General features: G+C 44.7%; 2 protein-coding genes across 3 annotated transcripts in view; both read left to right on the top strand.

The window, feature by feature from the left end:
* Window positions 1–234: 234 nt before the first annotated feature.
* The window catches only part of carmil3 (capping protein regulator and myosin 1 linker 3), a 147,982-nt gene continuing 126,438 nt past the window's right edge, over window positions 235–21,778 (top strand). The window contains exons 1-2 of one of the 2 annotated variants that reach the window (XM_079651797.1): window positions 235–249; window positions 5,329–5,442. The gene's annotated coding sequence lies outside the window, so the exon portion shown is untranslated. Of the gene's footprint in view, window positions 250–5,328; window positions 5,496–21,778 lie in introns of those variants that run through there. The other variant, XM_079651796.1, reaches the window with a different exon arrangement.
* Window positions 13,489–17,553, top strand: LOC307017860 (uncharacterized protein). Its single transcript, XM_079647728.1, has 2 exons — window positions 13,489–13,734; window positions 14,479–17,553. Exon 2 carries the CDS (start codon window positions 14,698–14,700, stop codon window positions 16,282–16,284), a length of 1,587 nt encoding a protein of 528 aa, XP_079503854.1. The 5' UTR covers window positions 13,489–13,734; window positions 14,479–14,697; the 3' UTR covers window positions 16,285–17,553.

Raw genomic sequence — 21,778 nt, 5'->3', positions numbered from 1 at the left:
TTTTATACTTTTTCGCCTCATTCTGAAAGAAACAGGTGAAATTTGCTGAACGTGACAGCCATCTTTGTGATGGTGACGCGTATTGTGTCACGTTGGTACATTTCACCTTTCTTTCAGAATGAGGCGAAAAGTATTAAAAGAGGTGAAAATCACTACAAGTCTGGGCATGTTGAGAGCTGTACATACGAAAAAGGGGAGTTAGTTGGTTCCATAAGAGCCAGCATGCGGGACCGGCTTTACAAGGTTTCGGTGAGTAACACGAGTGTAATGTGTAACGTTAATGTCAGCTAGCTAATATTAGCTAACAAGGTACACTCTCGTGTTTTGTTTTAGTTGCTCTTCGAGAACGAGCAAGAGGTACTATTACTGGTATGATAACAACCTGGTTCAAAGCACACAGGCATCTTGTTAAAGTAAGTAAATACAGTAAGTAAATGTATTTTTAGCTATCTGGAGGGAATACATCAGTTATGACAGCACTTACGCGATTCTGGGATTTGTAGTCTTTCTAGTTGCGTATTTTTCATAGATTCTTATATTTCAACAGTTTTAAGACAAACTTTGAATTTTTTGACATAGAAATTATTTTTTAAGATTGACAAACAACATATGTGTAATTCATGGCACAATTCAAACGGGATCAAAAGATAAGTTTTCTCTCTCCATTGACTTCAATGTATTATTTTTTCGGAATAAGGTCCCATGATGCGGAAGTAAGTGGGCGTGACTTCGCCGCTATATACAAATGTTATGAACAAGTATCAGGTGTATCCATAAGCTTTTTTTCCTCATTTCTCAAGTTCTGTCAACAGTGACACAGTAGGCACAACAAAACATTTAAAAGCTTAAATAATGTACATGGGATTTCATTCTGATAAGGCAAAAGTGTTATTATAAATATAATACAAACATATATATACACATTATGTACAAAAATCTAATTTTTCTGTCTTTATCTATGCCACGCTTCAGAGCAGTTTCTGTCAACGACACAGAAGGCAACATCACAGGCTCCTCCTCCTCCATGTCAAAAAACAAGCTTATAGCTTGACTCACGTTCAGAGTTCTCTTCATCATAGTTGAATCTTCAAAACTAAATCTATCTAACTATCTAAATTCTCAATGTGTGTCTGTCACTTTACTTCAATCGCAGTCTCCCGCCGTCTCTCTTCGTCTCCCGCCGCCTGTCTTCGTATATCTTCGTCTCTCTCCATTTCCCGCCGCCTCTCTTTGGTTCCCGCCGTCCCTCTTCGTCTCTTTACGTCTTGCTTCGTATCACTCCGTGTACCTGATTACCTCACCCCCTCCCTGGTAAATACATCCTGTTGAGCAGAATCTACAGTTTCCAGTATTTTCCGTTTCGTAAAATGATAAAATACGGCGAAGACATTAAAATGTGTGCTTCCATTATTCATACTTTTGAAATATATTTGCATTAACTTTATATCATTGTATCTCCGTGTTAATTGGGTCTTTTAGCATGAAACAAAGACTGGCATATAGTTTCAAGCCAGTACTTTCGACAGAAATACACATATACATCCTGTTGAGCAGGATCTACAGTTTCCAGTATTTTCCGTTTCGTAGAATGATCAAATACGGCGAAGATATTCAAATATGTGCTTCCATTTTTCATACTTTTGAAATGTATTAACTTTATATCATCGTATCTCCGTGTTTACTGGGTCTTTTTGCATGAAACAAAGACTGGGATATTGTTTCAAGCCAGTACTTTCGACAGAAACACACGGCAATGCTGTCCGGACTGTTGTTTTTATGCGGCACCGGCTTGAACAGGTCATGTGATCTGATCACGCCGGCGTGACGGTCGACTCCAAAGGGTTAAAATAAAAACAATAATAGTGGCTTGATATTGAGTAAGAACATGTTTTTAAGAACCACAAAGCTTCCGGTCTTCTGTTCTGATGAGTCCGCGGAGCCATGGCTGAGAAAAGATAAGGGTGTGTGTGTGTGTGTGTGTGTGTGTGTGTGTGTGTGTGTGTGTGTGTGTGTGTGTGTGTGTGTGTGTGTGTGTGTGTGTGTGTGTGTGTGTGTGTGTGTGTGTGTGTGTGTGTGTGTGTGTGTGTGTGTGTGTGTGTGTGTGTGTGTGTGTGTGTGTGTGTGTGTGTGTGTGTGTGTGTGTGTGTGTGTGTGTGTGTGTGTGTGTGTGTGTGTGTGTGTGTGTGTGTGTGTGTGTGTGTGTGTGTGTGTGTGTGTGTGTGTGTGTGTGTGTGTGTGGAGCTCCGCGGTTTGGTCTGGGTATCATTACATCACTATACTCAGGAAGAACGAACGCCTCTCCAACGAGGCGTTCTGGGGCAGCATAGACAGGTCTTTTCTGTGTTAGAGTTTTACTCGCTGGGTGTGTACTTTGAGGGTTCATGACTTTGCAGACCGTTTACATTAGAAATGTTAAGATTCACCGATTCGCATCGGTGCACCGGCATAAACGTTCAAGATGCGAGTGCACCGGTTGAAAGAGTGCACATCGGCTACAGTTTGGGTTGAACCGGGTTGAACTCGCGATGCATCGATTGCGTAGCGTCTTTGCGTCGGTAAAAAACCGATTCATTCATATAAAATCCCCTCATCTTGTCAACGCTCAGCAGAGACGATCTTTGATATTTGCTTCGCCACTACGGAGGCTGAGAGTCTCAGTTATCAACACACACGGAAGTTGAGGAGAAAGAGAAACACAGCGCACCGAAAAATACCTACAAATCAAACGTTTGGCAACACTTCGGATTGTTCAAGAAAGACGGTGTAATAGTCCTTTATGCTATATAGTTGATCGCAGGTCATGGAGAGTACTAAGGTATCCGTAGACCTTTGTATGAGGTATCTTTATTACTTAACAGGTCTACAGCCATGATACATAGATCCGTCCTAGATGCGGACTTGCATACACACAGTATCACTCCGCAGCTGCACCCCATCAGTAACGTCCTGATGGTATATGTGCGCGGCACTATATATTACAGACGGTCAACTTGAAAAATCGCTCGCAAATTGTTAACGATGCCGAGCCGCTTTAAAGTACACAAGTAGTTCGAGGAACTTAGCGACGCACATAAAGAGGCGACATGGGGTCTGCGGCTGAAAAGAGAAACCTGAAAGTTAGACATATGAGTTAAATCACTCAGTGAGGTGTTCTGTCAGAGAGAGTGGTGTTTAGTTTACAGCAGCCTGTGACGGCCAATAATAATTTAAATGTCTTCCTTAATGTAAGCAGTTATGAAATACCTGTTTGTGAAAGTTTTTTTTTAATTCTTTATTGTTCATATAGAACCCACTGCTTTCTGCTCACTGGTGAGTTAACCTATGAATGAGTGTTAAGCACATCTGGCTGGCAGCTGTATGGGCATTGCTCTATGGTAGCTGTTATTTGCACATTGTTAATCATGAGCAATGCATCCTTACATTGTTTAACTGTGAGGTGTTATACAATTGTACTGTACTCTGGAGAGCTTTTAAAGGTAAAAAAATAAACGGCATGATGGGATGTGCAGTACCAAATATGTAAAGCACTTTTTTGTTAATGTATGATTTGCTGCATATAAGGAATAAAACAAAAATCCTCTGTTGTACCATATTGAAGTATCATTATTTTTGCACCGTGTTGAATCGCATCATATCGCCCCGAATCGCATAATGTTGAATCAAATCGTATCGAACTGTATCGCAACAGGGGTGAACGTGGCAACGTATCGAGATGCGCATCGCATCGGCCTCAGTGATGGAGATGCACATCCCTAGTTTACATGCATAAAAAGCTAGGATACATAACACACAAGGGGATGGGTAATAACCGGAAAAGCATGTCATGGGACCTTTAAGGAAACCATTTGCAAAGTTTGCACTCATGGCAACAAATAAAACAAAAATATATAATGCCTACTGGGACTGAGAGAGGTGGGGTGTAACGTCACCGAAAAAATAACAGAACTCATATACCTCTCCACCTGCTGGGGTGTCTGCAGCACTGTGCCTGTGAGGATGACAAGTTGTGCTTTACGTGCATGGAGCATCAATTAACAGTGGTCAGTGAACACTTCCATTGATATTCACAATGCATTTTCACACATTGGATGCATCAAAGTTAATCAGTCTGCTTTATTTCCCCTTAAATTCATTTTGTGAACAGCGACTGCCTACTGCTCTAATCAACATCTGTTTATAGCAGCAGCAGGCATCTGTTTCAGCAAAATAGCGCATAATCATCCACAGTACACTACCTGCAAATGAAAGACATGCAAATTTAATAACGAGCCATTTTCAGGCTCTGAGGGTAAACATGTATAAAAAGGACTCATTTTCAGATTCATATTTGAATGTAGTGCATCTACAGTGATATGTTTACATGCTTTCATTTTCAAAAAGTGCTTTATTTTTAAATTGTGCCTCTTTTAACCCTATGTCTGAAACCAGACGCCAAACTGCTCTGATTGGTTAGCAGGTCGGCTCTGTAGTGATTTGTCAACCACAACACAATGAGATTACCCACCCCCACCCCACTTAGAAAATCACTTAAACATGACTCTGTGACACTACTGTGTGTGTAGATCTGTGTGGTATGTTAGTAGGCTGTGTTAGTGTTTTCTGACTGTCTCTATGCTTCTTTTGGAGTTTTTCTGCCACCTTGAGGACAAACCACTCAAACCACTATATAAAAATTTAGTCAGGCAGAATAATGAAATGGAAATATTGATTTGTTTTTTATCACACTTAATTATAATCACATAGTTCGAGGTATTTTTTAATATATTTAATTTGATCATTCATTTATTTATGTTAAGTGAATTAATCACTTTAGAAATCACTTTTTAATCACTGAAATGTCATGTAATAATTAATGTCTGCTTCAGACTCCCTACTATTTTTAATATTTAAAAAAAAGTAAAGCAAATGACAGGATGAAAGAAAAAAGGAAATGTATACTTTAGTTCGATTCTGTCCTTAAATGCTCTTGGGTACTTTAGTAGACTATTTCCATTTTAAACGGCTTATTATTGAGAATGCTATAAAATCTTTCCGCTGTATAATCGGAATTGTTAACATCTCAGAGTTTGTTTGGCGCCAGGAGACTCAGTGATGCTGTTCCGTCTACGCTTTTTGGCATTTACACCAAATTAAGTTCTCACTGCTGTGCTAGTCTATTTCTATGTATATCCAGATCCACAGAGAATCAAACTGCATTAATTATGCTTCTCAAATTGAGCAAAACGGCATCATGTTTGTGCCTGATGCAATAAAGGTTGTGTTTGTTACAAGGAATGAGATCAGATACACAAAACTACTCTTCTCAATTTTCTCTTGGATCGTGTTTAGGATAACTGATCGTGCTTCACATGCAGTGCATGCTGGGATGGTCTCCAGCCCCGTGCCCCAGAGAAGGAACAGATGGGCAAAGTAATGGATGAGTAAATAAATAGGGAACTGCAGGTACGGCTGACTGGGCAGCTCGCCTGAAGATCACTGATTGTTAAGATCTGCAGGTATACTGCTTTTCAATACTTAGGAATTGATATATGTCCATCTTTGATCTAGTACCATGCTTACCCATTTGTCCAACTATGAGAAACATGTTTCAGAAAAAGATCTTGAAACAAAGTTCACATGAAAGGATGATAAGACTACTTTAAACCTTTTTTCAAGGCTGGTTCATTTTTCTGCTAGAAATATGTTTGTTGCAGCTTTCAATTAACATTAATGGTCACCCATAAGTAATGTAGTCATAAGCTACATTTCAATTTCAATTTAAGGCAGTAATACCAACCTCTAGCACCTTAGGGCGTTTCTCTTCCTGAAACGCCTCCATTGGACTCCTTTGTTTGTTTGGAGTCCGGACATCTCTGGTTGGCCAATCACAACAGAGCCAGCCAGCTAACCAATCAGAGCAGACTGTGCTCTGGTTTGAGACAGAGGGTGAAAAGAGGTGCTGCAGCACAGGCAGTATGAGAAAATAAAGGTCACAATAGAGGCACAAAATCCAAGTATGAGCCTGAAAATGAGTATAATATTTCCTCTTTAAATTCTGATAAAATGCACATATTATTATTCTCAGAGTAAATAGTAATTGTCTTATTATAGTTACTTTTTTGTATATTTATATTGCTTGCAAACATTGTTTTTTATATTTTTAATGATGCTAAAAAATAGTTAGGGTATATTTGTTCATTCTTGCGCAACTCAATTCCTCTTATTGTGTTTATATATGCACCATATACACTGTAGAAAATGTCTTGTATGTGTAAACTACTTGGCAATAAACCTGATTCAGATTTAGCAGGGGGTACTGCAAAATGTTGTGCTCAATCAAGTAATTTCATGAACAAATAATTAACAATTATATTAGAAAATGTAATATATATATATATATATATATATATATATGTGTGTTTGAGCTCTAACATAAGGTATTGTAATTGTGCTTGTGTGAGAAAAGCAGTTAGTAAGGGACCGGAGACATGTTGAATAACTGAATTAAAATGTATGTTTAAAGTGAAGGAACACGAGCCTATATACTGTAACAGTCCTCATATCCACATATTATATACTATTACAGTATATCATTTTTTAAAATATTTTTCTATTTCCTTTGTACATATTGTTCCATTCCTGTGACTCTTTGTCTATTTCACTATTTTATGTCTTTTTTTATAGATTGAAGATTTATATTTCCAAATTGTTTCTGTAGCTATTGTGCATATGAATATATCAATCTATTATTTCCCCGTTCAAATGCACTTTGTTGCTACTCATACAGATATCTACATACTTAAATGAAGAGGTGAATGCAGACTTTTAAAGTGCGGGTGTTGAAATAGCCCAGTTTGATGGATGTGGTTATTCCAATGAGCAGTTCTGCAAAACCCATGAGTTCCGTTCAAATGAATCACAACGCTTTCAAAACCATGCTGTTGAATTAAATGGAGTGTGCTCAACTGTCTCTTAAACTCTCCCCATCCACTACTGGATGTGTGCACATAATAATTTAGCCTTCTAAGAACCTGGTGCATGAATACCTTTATTGACTATTTAATCCAGTATAACTTTCTTGTTTAATCACCTTCTCTTATTATTTTGGAAAGAAACCTTCATCCTTCATAGTTATAAAGATATTAATTAAAATGTGTGTTGCTGCTGCTGAATGCCACGGAAGTATTCTGGTTCTTCCGGACTCAACTGAGATGATCTTTACAAAACCAAAAATGTGTTTGTCACAAAAATTATGGTTTATCAGAGAGAGTTAGGAGGTGGCCATTGTTTACAGAAAAGACAGAAGATAAAATAAAAGTTGAGAATATAGTCAACTATTTGATAGCCCTCACAGGTAGCTACTACTTTCACGCTGTGTTGTCATTAGTGTAACAGTACCCAAAGTGTGGCCTGATGGTGTGGATTTCTGCTGGGAGGGTGAATGTACAACAGCTTAGCGGTCATAAATAAAACTAAAACAGATGGAAGGAAATATTCAGATAACCTTATCGATGGAGTAAAATTATAGACAAGGATACGTTTAGTATTCCCAAGGCAAAAAGGGAAATATAGAATATTTCTGCTTTAATAGATGTCTGTATTTAAGTTCTATTGTCACGATTCTTATGTTATGTCACGTTTTTAGTTCTCATTCATAACACTCCGTTCGATGTCTCACTATGGGATGCGCCTCGACGCGTATGCAAAAAGAAGCATCAATCTCATTACGCCAATCCTGATTGGATGGTGATCTTGACGTCTACGTCAAGGAATCCACCCACCCTTGCGCTACGTCGCAGCGTCATTCAAACACCTCTTCTCGCTTCGGAGCACATCTCGAAATATCAGTAGCCGGGCTAGCTTAACTGTCCACAGACTGAACCACAAGCTAACTTTCGGTCGACGGGCGCTTGCCGGCTACTCTTGCTTTGCAAGAAGATTGAATTGAATATTAACACACCAGTTAATATTATAATAATAATCTGCCACGCCGTTTTTTCTTTGGGAATAAAGGTAAGGTTTTGATTTTTCTTCTAACGGTAACATACCTGTTACTAGTTTATCCCTCCACGCCGACACCCCGGCGAGCGAGGACGGATTCTTCTCTCCCTCACACCAGAGGAGACGGAGATAAAATATATTAACACACCAGTTAATATGAAAAAATCTGCCCGCCGTTTTTTCCTTTCGGAATAACGATAAGGTTTTGATTTTTTCTTTCAAACGGTAACATACCTGTTACTAGTTTGTCCCTCCACGCCGACACCCCGGCTAACGAGGATGGACCCTTCTCTCCCTCACACCGGAGGAGACGGAGGCTCGGGGACTCGGCTCTGTGGCTGCAGGTTTAGGATTTCAAGCACGGACTCACACCAGGTCTGCTCATCCTGCCTTGGGCTGGAACACGCCCAGGAGGCTATCGATGTCCCTGGTTCATGCGGACATTGTGCCCGCTTCACCACCAAGAGCCTCCGCCGACGGCTAGCGCACCAAGCTAGCCTGTCGGGACAGGACCTCTTCATGTCTGTTGATTCGCCGGCCGGCAATCGAGACATGGTTACGACCGCAGCGGAGGTTGAGCCCAACGCTGTGTCGGAGCCCCGTGCCGTGTCAAGCTGGGGCCCGGTTGCGGCGAGAGCCGCGAGAGCCGCGAGAGCGGAGCCCCGCGCTGTGTCAAGCTGGGGTTCCCGACTGGACCTCACCGTGGTTCCACCCGCGGGGGATGTCCTAGAGCTGGATTATATGGAGGAGGATGAAGAGGATGCCTCTGAGTTCCTCTTATCCGATTCAGATTAGCACGAAGATAACATCTTCGTTTCATCTGCCCAGGCTGCCAAGCCGGAGGCGATGTCCGCTCCCCCGGGCGAAAGCACACCAGCTTCGCCCTGCCTCAGTATGGACTTGCAGGCCATGTGCCAACGCACTGCATCCAGCCTGGACATCCCCTGGCCTGAAGTGGCCAAGGGGACCTCCAGATCTCGTTATGAGGGGAAGAACTTGCCCCAAGCAGCGAGGATGAAGAGGCAGCTTCTCACAGTCTTTCCAGAGATGCTGGATGAGGTGTCGGTCTCGTGGAGAGACCGCCCTTTCGGCAACAAGGCCCCAATCCAGGGTGCCTCCTCTTTGGACTTTGAGGACATGGAGAAGCTCGGCCTGCTCCGCATGCCGCCCATGGAGCTGCTGGTGGCAGCCCACCTCCAACCGCGGCTGGCTTCGGCACCGAGCAGGAACCCCACGCTGCCGGCAAAGGCAGACCGTTTCCAGTCAGCAATGACCGAACGAGCTTATAAAGCCGCAGCTTTGTCCGCCAGGGCGCTCAATGTCTCCTCGCTGCTGACCGCCTACCAGGCGGAGCTCTGCGAGGACATGACGAACAAACCTGAGCCTGCCGTGTGGGACGAAATCACAGCGATCACGGACATTTGCCTCCGTGTGCAGCGCTGTGCAGTCCAAGCCACGGGCAAAACGCTGGGGATAATGGTGGTACAGGAGAGAGCCAGGTGGCTTAACCTGACAAACCTTCCAGACCGAGAAAAAGAGGACGTCTTGGACATGCCTATTGTTCCCGAGGGCATATTTGGCACCGCTCTGGCTTCAATGCAACAGCGCTGTGAATCCAAAAAGAAGGAGGATGAGGCTCTCCGGCTTTGTCTTCCCCGAAGGGTCCAGCCGCCGCCTTCAACGGCCCCGCGGCAGTCTTTCGCTCAGGCTGCCTCACTTCCTGCCCGTTTCAAGATCCCGAAACAGCAGAGGCCACAGCCCGCCCCGGGTCTCCAGCCCAGACACGAGGCGAGGACGAGCTGGCCAAGAAAGTCTCCTGTTCCGGCAGCAGCCGCTCAGGCACAGCCGGCCCAGATTTTCAGCCAGGAAGAAGAAAAGAGCGGCCTTGACAGCCTCCTCTCCTCTCCTCGATAAAAGAGCTGGAAGTTCCCTGTTCCCCAGCTCCAGAACACGTTCCAGTGTTAGATGCTCATGTGTTTCCGGGGTGCAACCATGCCCCCATCTTCCCGCCGCCTCGAGTGATATCAGAACGTCATCCTCGAGTTCGCGCCATGAGGGAAATGGACTTAACATCAAAGACAGCAAGCTCCGCTGCTCGTTTAAGTAACACAAACACATGTCATCACTCTTGTTTCTCAATAAATCCTTTTCCACTGTCGTTTCCAGGCTTAAAGCCAAGGGCGCAGTCAATAAAAATGAAAAGAAAAACAATAAAAACAATAAACAGTGTGATGTATTTCCGCCTTCTGAGAGCGGCTCGATGGACAGGGCTGTGAAGGCACCACCGCCACGCGCATGCGCAGTGTCGACCGAGGTTGCCAACCTGGGGTACCACCGTGTTCAGACACTAGAGGGCCCCCTAACACAACAAATAAAGACACAGAGAGCAGACGTGACATCTCCACTCGCTTTGAGAAGCGAAAAGTGGAGGATGCTCACAGATTCTGCTTGGGTTTTCAAGACAATAGCACAGGGTTACAGACTCCAGTTCGCTGTCACTCCCCCTCACTTTTCGGGCATTCTGCATTCGCAAGCCCGGGGAGAATCGGCCCATATTCTGGAGCAAGAGATTCTCTCGCTACTAGAAAAGGCTTTCTCGTTCCCAAACGGGGAGGTAACGGAATTCGGCCTATACTAGATTTGAGGGCTCTGAACAAATATCTCAAAAGATACAAATTCAAAATGCTCACTCACACGTCTCTGTTGCGTCTCGTGCACCAAAACGATTGGTTCACATCAGTCGACCTGAAAGACGCGTATTTCCACATCCCAGTATATTATCCACACAGGAAATATCTGAGGTTCGCCTTTCAGGGTGTCTGTTAAGAGTACAGAGTACTTCCCTTCGGTCTGTCTCTCAGCCCACGAGTGTTTGTACGGTGTACGGAAGCCGCGATAGCCCCGTTAAGGCAACAGGGTATTCGCCTGGCAACTTATCTGGACGATTGGCTCCTTCTAGCACAGTCGGAGCAAGAGGCTATTACGCAGACGAATGTCCTCGTAAAACACCTGCTCGACCTGGGTTTCGTAATAAACACAGAAAAGAGCATGTTTTCCCCAGCCCAGACTGTACTCTTCCTGGGCCTACGCCTGAATTCGGTGCCCTTTACAGCTCGCCTGTCAGCAGAGAGATTGAAAGCCTTCAGGGCTTGCCTCGCTCATTTCCAGCCACGCAAATATGTTCTCTTCAGATCATGTCTGCGGTTACTGGGGCTCATGGCGTCAGTCATTCTGGTGGTACGACTGGGACGCTTACACATGAGGGAGTTTCAGCGCTTGGTAGCTGCCCTCAGACTGGACCCTGTGCGTCATGGCGCGCGGAGAGTGATGGTCACTATGAAATGCGTAATGGCACTGCGTCACTGGCTGCACCCGACTTTTCTAGTACGGGGCGTGCCTATGGGTGCTGTCCTATCGCGGAAAGTGGTCACCACAGACGCATGTCTGACGGGCTGGGGGGGTATATACAAAGGTCGACCTGTGAGGGGTCTCTGGAGCAGAGACCTCCAACGGTCACACATAAACTATCTGGAGCTTTTAGCGATGTTCCTCACCCTGAAAAGCTTTCTGCCTTTTCTCAGAGGACATCATGTTCTCGTGAGGACAGACAACACAACCACAATATCGTATATAAACCGCCAAGGGGGTTTGCGTTCTCTCCAGTTACACATGCTGGCACGCAAACTGATCTTATGGAGCTGCGGACGTCTCCTCTCTCTGAGAGCGATGCACGTACCAGGAGTGATGAACATCGGGGCAGATCTGCTGTCCAGAGGTGCACCACTATATGCAGACTGGACTCTACATCCAATAATTGTGAGTCAGCTGTGGGTGCGTTACGGCCGGGCCGCGGTGAATCTGTTCGCATCAAAAGAAAACGCTCAATGTCAGCTGTTCTTTTCAATGCGCGATGTAAACGCCCCATTAGGCGTGGACGCGCTCGCGCACGTTTGGCCTCCGGTCCTTCTGTACGCGTTCCCACCCCTGGTTCTGATACCCCCAACTCTGGCCAGAGTGAGAGAACAACGCCACACACTGATCCTAATAGCTCCACACTGGCCTGCAATGTACTGGCTGGCGGAGATATATCAACTGCTGTGTGGGCAGCCGTGGCAGCTCCCGCTACACAGGGACATACTGTCTCAGGCGGGGGGGACGATTTTTCACCCACACCCAGAGCGCTTGGCACTATGGGCCTGGCCCGTGAGTGGTATAACCTGAATACAGTGGGGCTCCCTCAGAAGGTGATAAACACGATTCAGAGTGCAAGAGCTTCCTCCACCAGGTCCCTCTATGACTGTAAGTGGAGGGTGTTTGAGGAGTGGTGCCTTCAAAAGGGACACATCTCTTTTCAATGTCCTGTCGGGGTGATTCTATCATTTCTACAGGACCTGACAGAGCTTTCTCTACGATCAAAGTGTACCTGGCTGCTATTGCTGCATGGCCACGGGCTTCAATATCCCATAGTGAGACATCGAACGGAGTGTTATGAATGAGAACTATAGGTTACTTACGTAACCCCAGTTCTCAGAGTAACATGAAGTGAGATGTCTCACCAGACGGCCCTTCTTGCTAAGGCGAAGCGAGAAGAGGTGCTTATTTTGAATGATGCTGCGACGTAGCGCAAGCTACTTAAAGGGTGGGTGGATTCCCTGACGTAGACGTCAAGATCACCAGCCAATCCGGATTGGCGTAATGAGATTGTTGCTTCTGTTTGCATACGCGTTGAGGCGCATCCCATAGTGAGACATCTCACTTCATGTTACTCTGAGAACTGGGGTTACGTAATTAACCTATAGTTTTGTATGTCTTGTTATGGGTGTTTTTTGGTTCTGGGGGGTATACTACGAAGCAGGATTTTCGCTTAGCCGGCTAACTTCAGGGATAACTCGGGGTTTCCGGTCCTACGAAGCTGGTTCTCTTTTTAGCAGGCTAGATCTCCATGGTAACTTATGCTGTGCGGCTAACCTGCCCCTGAGCAGGTTAGGTTGCAGGCTAAGAGCTCAACTCAGTGAAAGCACTGCCTGCTGACCAATCAGAGCTCAGTGTGCGGAGTTTAAAGCGATCAAGTCATATTACAGGAGAAAGGAAATACAGAAAAGCTGCCGTTGCAGGAAAGACGGCCGGCAAAAATCACCGACTGTGTGAACGTGAACATTAATAGAATATCACCTCCCATCTTCAGAGCGATCTGACTATTATAACATTAGCGTTAAGAAAGCTTACTTAAATATCTGCCACAACATAAGTAACCGGATCAGAGTAACATTAAGTACAGTCCACGACATATCCCATCATAATGTATCATACATTTCCTTATCTTAGTCAGCTGAGCCGTATCTGGCCGTGCAACACTTAGTGTCACATACTGTATGTGTGGCACCCCTGGGATGTGTGACCACATTAATATAATTATTATTATTATTTAGAGTTAGAACATGCATTTATTTTGTACATCTGTTATTTTCATGTCATTAACGGGGTTGATAGATGCAGGATGTGTGACCACATTAATATAATTATTATTATTATTTAGAGTTAGAACATGCATTTATTTTGTACATCTGTTATTTTCATGTCATTAACGGGGTTGATAGATGCAGTGAGTAGTGAGGCGGAACGTTTGTGTTTGATTCAATGGTTCCGGGGTACCGATTAAAGCGACGGACGTTCCCGGGGTTTCCTCAGAAGTAATCTGGAAGGAAACCGAACACAACGTGTCCTCATTACTTCTGTTTCACCTGCACCATACAGGTTGGTAAACTGTGCATAAATCACAAGGAATCCCCCATAAGGTTTGCAAAGATAATATGTAATGGCCCGCTAACAGTTGAAGACTTTGTAGCGCTGTTTACATGTGTAAAACTGTTATATAGTGTGTGTGTATTAGCCTAGCTTCCCCGGTACGGCGCCATTTTGGGGACAACGTGATCTGACGCAGTAAGGAAACAAGTTTGTCAGTATATCTGAAGGCTCCCACACACTGAGTATTTACATGCATGTATAGTGATTGTGAGTTTGTAATAAATATGTACTTTGTAAGGGTTATAAGTTAGTTACTGTTGATAAAAGAGTAAGGTTGTTTGTTACACTTAAATATGTTTCAGTAATGCATTTTAGTGACCTGCCATTAATGGCAGAAGGTAAATAGTCAACATGACAGGTTAGAGGGGTCATGAAATACTACTTTTAAGTGAAAGTAAAAAGAAGAGTAGTATTAAATACAGGTTAATACTGTATACAAATGTATTTAAGGTACAACAAGTGTTATTGAATGTGAAATTCAATTCGAAATATGTGTTTATCACATAAAAGAATAACATACAGACAGAGTGAAGGTATGTGAATGGTTATCAAGGAATGTAAGTCGAAACTGAAATGTATAAGATAAGTAATATGTTTATATGATTTTGTGTAATAAAACAACCGCAGAAGTAATCTGGAAGGAAACCGAACACAACGTGTCCTCATTACTTCTGTTTCACCTGCACCATACAGGTATCATCACTGTTACTGTGGTCCTCATATTGGGGACCCGTAACAGTTCTTGGGGGCTCGTCCGGGATCGGCGCCACCTACTGGTCGGGAGCCGATCCATTAATGACTTCTAGGACCAATACCAGAGCTGATGCGAGCAGAGAGCTGTAAGCTGGAGCAGACGTGGAACCGTTGCTGAACTGAGCGATCCATCGTGAGTGAATTGGAAGAGCTGCTGTCATGTCGGAGAGCCAAAGGAAAAGTCTGGTGTGGGACATCAGAAGAAGCCTACTCTCCTTGTCAGCGAAAGAACTCCTCCACATTGCCAAGGAAGTGGGTCCAGTGCCAGGCCAGGAACCGTCTGAGCTCGAGGAGGGAGACGATGAAGGCTGCTTCAACTACATCAGTTTATTTATGCACAGTAAGCACTTGCTTGAGTCAGAAGATAGTGGGATGGCTCACTTGTTGATGTTGAAAGATGCTATTGATGACATTGTGAAAGACAGAGAAGTAAGTGTACCGGGTTTGCCACATGTAGAACCACACTTAGAGATAAACACAGGTAACAACACTAAGCAGATATCTGAAGCTGAGACAGATCTCACCGCTTCTCCAGTCAGTTTTAATGCTGTAGGTGATAACACAAATACTGGGTTACTGGAAATGCTCAATAGCTATGAAGACCTGGGCAAAAGGTTAAGACAAAGCATTTTGGCACCTGCAACACAGACACTAGAACCAACCCCACTGTCACCAGCACACACTAATAAGTCTCATAACAGCCCACACTCAACAGCTCAGTCTGCTGCCCAGTCCGGCCCTGAGACAATGATCTCCTTAAGAGAGCTCTCCTACCTCCAGAGGAGGGAGTTTAAGGTGCAAGGGGGTCAGGTTGGTGATCATTCTTCGGACATAAGCTATAACAATGTCTGTAAGCAAATCGAGGAAGGGATTAGAGAAGGTGTCCATGACGGAGACATAGTTCGTGGTGTGCTCCGAATCATAAAACCTGGAACTTTCAAAGACATGCTAATAAATAAGGATGACCTGACAGTGATGGAGCTCAAAGGCTTTCTCCAGGCCCACTTAAGAGAGAAAAACAGTACGGAGTTATTCCAAGAATTAATGTGTGCTAGACAGGATGATAATGAAACACCACAACAGTTTCTCTACCGAGTGATAGGGTTAAAGCAACGTGTCCTATTCACCTCCAAACTGTCAGACGCAGGCATTAAATACAGTCCAGCTACTGTTCAAGATGTGTTTCTACATACGGTCTTGCAGGGACTTGGATATAAACACAGTGATGTACGCAGAGAACTAAAGCCTCTTCTGTCAAGTGGTGAGGTGAGTGATGAAACAATATTACGCCATGTAATGAGAATCACCAGTGAGGAGAGTGAGAGACAGAAGAGGATAGGTCCTTCTCGTCGGCAGGCAACAACTAGTGCTCATAGCGCACAACTTGAGCTTAACACAGTCCAAGAGTGTGGCAACAAACAAGAGAGCACAGCACACAAAACAAAAACAGACCCAATAAAAGAGCTTGCAGCTAAGGTAGATGAGCTAACCAGCATGGTTGAGGCTATGAGACAACAAAAGCAGCCACATCCGGCAGACATGATTAACCATAATCAATACTCTCAAAACAGAGTGAGACCCAGGAGAGAGAAACCTTTTGGTTGTTCAAAATGTGTCGAACAAAACCGGCCAGATTGTAACCACTGTTTCTATTGTGGGGATGGAGGGCACAGGGCTGTGGGCTGTTTAAAGAGACAAGAGAGTCAGGGAAACTCAAGCCGGTCACTGCAGCGGGGTTGCCAGTGATCGGATCCACAATACGACCCCAAGCTGAACATTCTGGTGAGGCAAAAGCGCAAACCAGTTGTGAGGGCAAAACAGTTGAAGTAGCTAGTGCACAGAATAGTTACCAGCAAGATGAATCCTCGACTCAGTTTTCTTTTGGTTCACCAGGGGTGAAACGTAGAACTGTTGCCAAGCTGATAGGAAAAAAATCGCTAATACAGTGTAATCTAAACGGATTGGCAGTGACTGCATTGCTTGACTCCGGTGCTCAAGTCAGTATCATAAGCCGAGCCTGGAAAGAACAATATCTGCCTAATCTTGATGTTCGACCAATATCGGAGATTATCGAGGATCTGGACGAGCTAAAGGTGTATGCAGTTAATGGCGAGCTTATTCCGTTTGATGGCTGGGTAGCCATTATGACCAACCTGCCAGGAAATGAAGAACCCAGTCTTTCCATCAGTGTTCCATTCCTAGTCACAAGCTTGACCATGGAGAGACCATTGGTTGGTTTTAATGTTTTGGAGGAAATCATTGAGGGGCAGCCAGAACGATTGATATGCACTCTGGTTAAACTGCTTCGTGATGCCATCAGTGTTCCGGTGGAGAAAGCCGAAGCAATTGTGAGCTTTATTCAGGCAGTTGAACCAAGTGTGTCGCAGGGACGCCTAAGAACAGGTGTAAATGACATCGTCATTCCGGCTGGTCAAGTCACCTGGGTGAGGTGTCGTGTTCCCCAAACCCTGAACCCCTCTGATCGTCTGGTGTTGTTTGAAGCTGATGAAGACAGTCATCAATTATCGCAGCTGGATTTAGGGACAGGTTTGTTTGAGATACAGAACCCTGCAAAGCCTTATGTCACAATTGCAGTAGGCAATAACACCAAACATGATGTCACCTTACCACGCAAGACAGCCCTGGGCGTATTGCAGCACATTGAAAGGTTTGTGGATGCTGAATCTCCTGACAAGACAACATGTACTACAACAGTCAATGAGGTCTCAACTCAACCCCTTGAACCAATCCAAAAAGCTGAGCCGATTCCACCCCTGTGGCACCCCCCAGTGGACCTCAGTCACTTGGAGGAGGAACAACAAGAGATTGCCAAGAGAATGTTGTACGAAGAATCAAAGGCTTTTGCGAGGGACGGAAATGACATTGGCTGTAACCCTAGCCTACAAATGGTGATAAATCTGAAGGACGATATTCCAGTGCAAAGGACGTATACTTCCATACCAAAGCCGCTTTTGAGGGAGGTCAAAGAATATATTCAAGACCTACTGGTGAAGGGATGGATTGTGAAATCCAAGTCTTCCTATTCTGCCCCTGTTGTGTGCGTGCGGAAGAAAGATGGCTCTTTGCGCCTTTGTATAGACTATCGCCTGCTCAATCAGAAAACTGTACCAGACCGACACCCACTGCCTCGGATACGGGACCTACTGGACACCTTGGGGGGATACTCTTGGTTCAGCATCCTTGACCAGGGTAAGGCATACCACCAGGGTTTTGTGGCTGAAGGTTCATGCCATCTGACCGCCTTCATCACACCCTGGGGGCTTTATGAGTGGGTGAGAATCCCGTTTGGTCTTACGAATGCACCAGCAGCTTTTCAGAGGAGTATGGAGGAGATGTTGAGTTCTTTGAGAGATGAGTGCTGTATACCTTACCTGGACGACATCCTGTGTTACTCCCAGACCTTTGAAAATCATGTGGAGGTGGTTCGGAAAGTGCTCCAAGCGATACAGAGTCAGGGAGTGAAGCTCCGCCCTGAGAAGTGTGAGGTGTTCAGGGGAGAAGTTCGCTATGTCGGACGCCTGGTCTCTGGTGAGGGTGTTCGAGTCGACCCCAAAGATCTAGAAGCTGTACTGGCCCTGAAAGCGAAAACACCGAAGACCGTAGGTGACCTGAGAAGAGTCCTCGGCTTTCTCAGTTACTACAGGTCGTACATACAAGACTTCTCAAAGATAGCAAAGCCATTATACGAGTTGCTCCAAGTGAAAGTCTCAACACAAGCTCGACAGATCAAAGCTAAAGGCCCCCAGCTGTCATCCAGGGCGCCTATAGAGTGGACTGCTGTGCATCAGACTACACTTGAGGAACTGGTTGACATGTTAACTCATCCTCCAGTTCTCGGATACCCCGACTTTGACATGCCATTTGTCTTGCATACCGATGCATCGGAGCAAGGACTGGGAGCAGTTCTTTACCAACAGCAGGACGAAAAGCTGCGAGTCATTGGCTATGGGTCACGAACCTTGACACCGGCTGAAAGGAATTATCATTTGCACAGCGGCAAATTAGAGTTCCTTGCGCTAAAGTGGGCAGTGTGTGAGAAGTTTAGAGATTACCTCTTTTATGCTCCTCACTTCACCATCTACACTGACAACAATCCACTTACTTATGTTATGAGCACGGCCAAACTCAATGCGGTCGGTCACCGTTGGGTGGGGGAGTTGTCAGACTTCCGCTTTAACATTAAGTACAGACCTGGAAGAATGAACATTGATGCGGATACACTGTCCCGTATCCCTCTTGATATTGACCACTACATGTCAACGTGCACAGAAGAGTTGTGGCAAGATGTGGTGAGTGCAACCTGGGAAGGAGGTCAAGCAGCTCAGAGAAAAGATGTTGCCTGGGTAGCTGCCCTCTCTGCCTCCTCCCTTGATGTTATCCCACAGCCGTGCACACCTCTACAGGAAATAAGTCACAATGAGTTGGTTCAAGCCCAAAGGGAAGACCAAACGATTGGAGAGATCGTAAGGCTAAAAGAAGTTAGTGATAAACTTTCAGATGATATGAGGAGGTCAGTCAAGGGAACCGCGTGTAAGCTTCTCCACGAGTGGAACCGTCTACACCTTGAAGATGGAATCCTATATCGGCGGACACCAGAGAGAAAACAGCTTGTCCTACCTCTGAAATATCAGTCTTTTGTCTTGAAGCACCTTCATGATAACATGGGACATGTAGGCACAGAGAGAGTCATTCAACTAGCCAGAGAAAGGTTTTACTGGCCTCATATGAAAAGATTCATAGAGGATTATGTGACAAAGAAATGCTGTTGCATTAAACAGAAGAAACCAACGGTCCATGTGCGTGCACCAATGAGCAGCATGAAGTCTAACTCACCCCTGGAACTGGTCTGCATTGACTACTTGCACCTTGAGAAAAGTAAAGGAGGCTATGAATATATCTTGGTGGTAGTCGACCACTTCACAAGGTTCGCACAGGCCTATGCAACCAAAAATAAATCCGGACGGACAGCAGCAGAGCGGATTTATAATGACTTTATACCCCGTTTTGGGTTCCCCAACAAACTGCACCATGATCAAGGAAGAGAATTCGAGAATGATCTCTTTCGAACACTCGGGCAGCTAGCTGGAGTAGGTCACTCTCGAACATCTCCTTACCACCCACAAAGTAATCCAGCTGAGCGGTTCAACTGAACTCTGTTACAGATGCTGCGAACGCTGACAGACAAAGAAAAAGAGACATGGAAAGAACATCTTCCACAGGTTATACACGCGTATAACTGCACACGTCACGAATCGACCAGTTATTCGCCTCACTTTCTGCTCTATGGTCGTCAACCTCGTCTCCCTGTGGATCTCCTATTCGGCCTATCAGAGGAGACAGATCCAGTAACACACAAAGGATATGCTGAGAAATGGCGCGACAGGATGACAGAAGCATATCGGATTGCTACTGATAACAGTCTGGCGTCTAGTGCAAAGGGCAAGTCCTATTATGATCAGAAGGCGAGGGGAGTGGTTCTGAAGCAAGGGGATAGAGTGTTAGTCAGGAACCTAAGTGAGCGCGGAGGGCCTGGTAAGTTGCGTTCCTATTGGGAGAAGAGGATATATGTGGTAAAGGAACAGGTTTCAGATAACCCAGTATATGTCGTCCATCCAGAAAGTGATGCAAAAGGGAAAATCAGAACCCTGCACAGAAACCTGCTTCTGCTTGTCAATGACTTGCCAGTGGAATTCCCACCACAGTTAGTCAAACCAACCCCAAAGCCATCACAGAAGCAAGGAAGCCATCCAAGGAGACAAAGGGATGTGAGAGACCAAAATGCTGAGACATCTGATTCAGAGGATGAGTCAACAGGAGGTTACTGGTTGCGGGTACCAGCAAATCGGGCTAGGCCTATCATAACAGGTACTCCAAAGAGACCAATTATGTTAAGAAGAGAGCAGAGACCAGTGTTGGAACAACAGCCTTCTGAGGAGATGTTTGGAAAGACTACCAGGAACTCTGGTGTAGAGAGACAGTTAGAGTTCCAAACTTTACCTGACATGGACATTGCGCAACGGGAAACTGGAGGACAGGCTAGAGGTCTTTGTGAAGAAGAGTACTCTTCAGACAGGGGTGAACTTCAACTTGAGGATGAACCGGAAATCTCTCATCAAACTGACTTAGAGGAGGACAATGAGCAGACAACCCCCAATGTACCTCAGAACGAAGATGAGCAAGAGTTGCCTCAACGTGCATGTCCCGAGGAACGGGTACAAGACCCTGAACCTGACTCACCTGTCCCACTGAGACGGTCTACTCGGGAGAGACGACCAGGTCACATCCTCACCTACTCATCTCTTGGCCTCCCAACATACCTGTCGGGTCCAACAGTAAATGCTATGGATACATACCTCATGCCCTACACTCACCTTTGGTATTCACAAACATGCCCACCATCATTCCACTACACACCCCTCATTCCATATCCCCATTCACCATTTACATGTCCCATACAAGGTTATTGAAAGGTCACACACAGTGTTAGTCCTAAGGGTCATACATTTTGAGGTGTGATAGTTTGGACATTGTAAATATTTGTGTTTTATGAAGATGTTAAAGTTATCTTGAATAGGAATATGTGATTTCAAGTAAGTGTCGGGAGCCACTTTTGTTGTCGGGGAGCGTGTGGCACCCCTGGGATGTGTGACCACATTAATATAATTATTATTATTATTTAGAGTTAGAACATGCATTTATTTTGTACATCTGTTATTTTCATGTCATTAACGGGGTTGATAGATGCAGTGAGTAGTGAGGCGGAACGTTTGTGTTTGATTCAATGGTTCCGGGGTACCGATTAAAGCGACGGACGTTCCCGGGGTTTCCTCAGAAGTAATCTGGAAGGAAACCGAACACAACGTGTCCTCATTACTTCTGTTTCACCTGCACCATACAGGTTGGTAAACTGTGCATAAATCACAAGGAATCCCCCATAAGGTTTGCAAAGATAATATGTAATGGCCCGCTAACAGTTGAAGACTTTGTAGCGCTGTTTACATGTGTAAAACTGTTATATAGTGTGTGTGTATTAGCCTAGCTTCCCCGGTACGGCGCCATTTTGGGGACAACGTGATCTGACGCAGTAAGGAAACAAGTTTGTCAGTATATCTGAAGGCTCCCACACACTGAGTATTTACATGCATGTATAGTGATTGTGAGTTTGTAATAAATATGTACTTTGTAAGGGTTATAAGTTAGTTACTGTTGATAAAAGAGT

The sequence above is a fragment of the Notothenia rossii genome (genome assembly GCF_949606895.1).
Source record: "Notothenia rossii genome assembly, chromosome: 9".
NCBI classification, from domain to species: domain Eukaryota; kingdom Metazoa; phylum Chordata; class Actinopteri; order Perciformes; family Nototheniidae; genus Notothenia; species Notothenia rossii.
The sequence above is the reverse complement of the archived record's forward strand: the minus strand, read 5'-3'. Positions and strand labels throughout refer to the sequence as shown.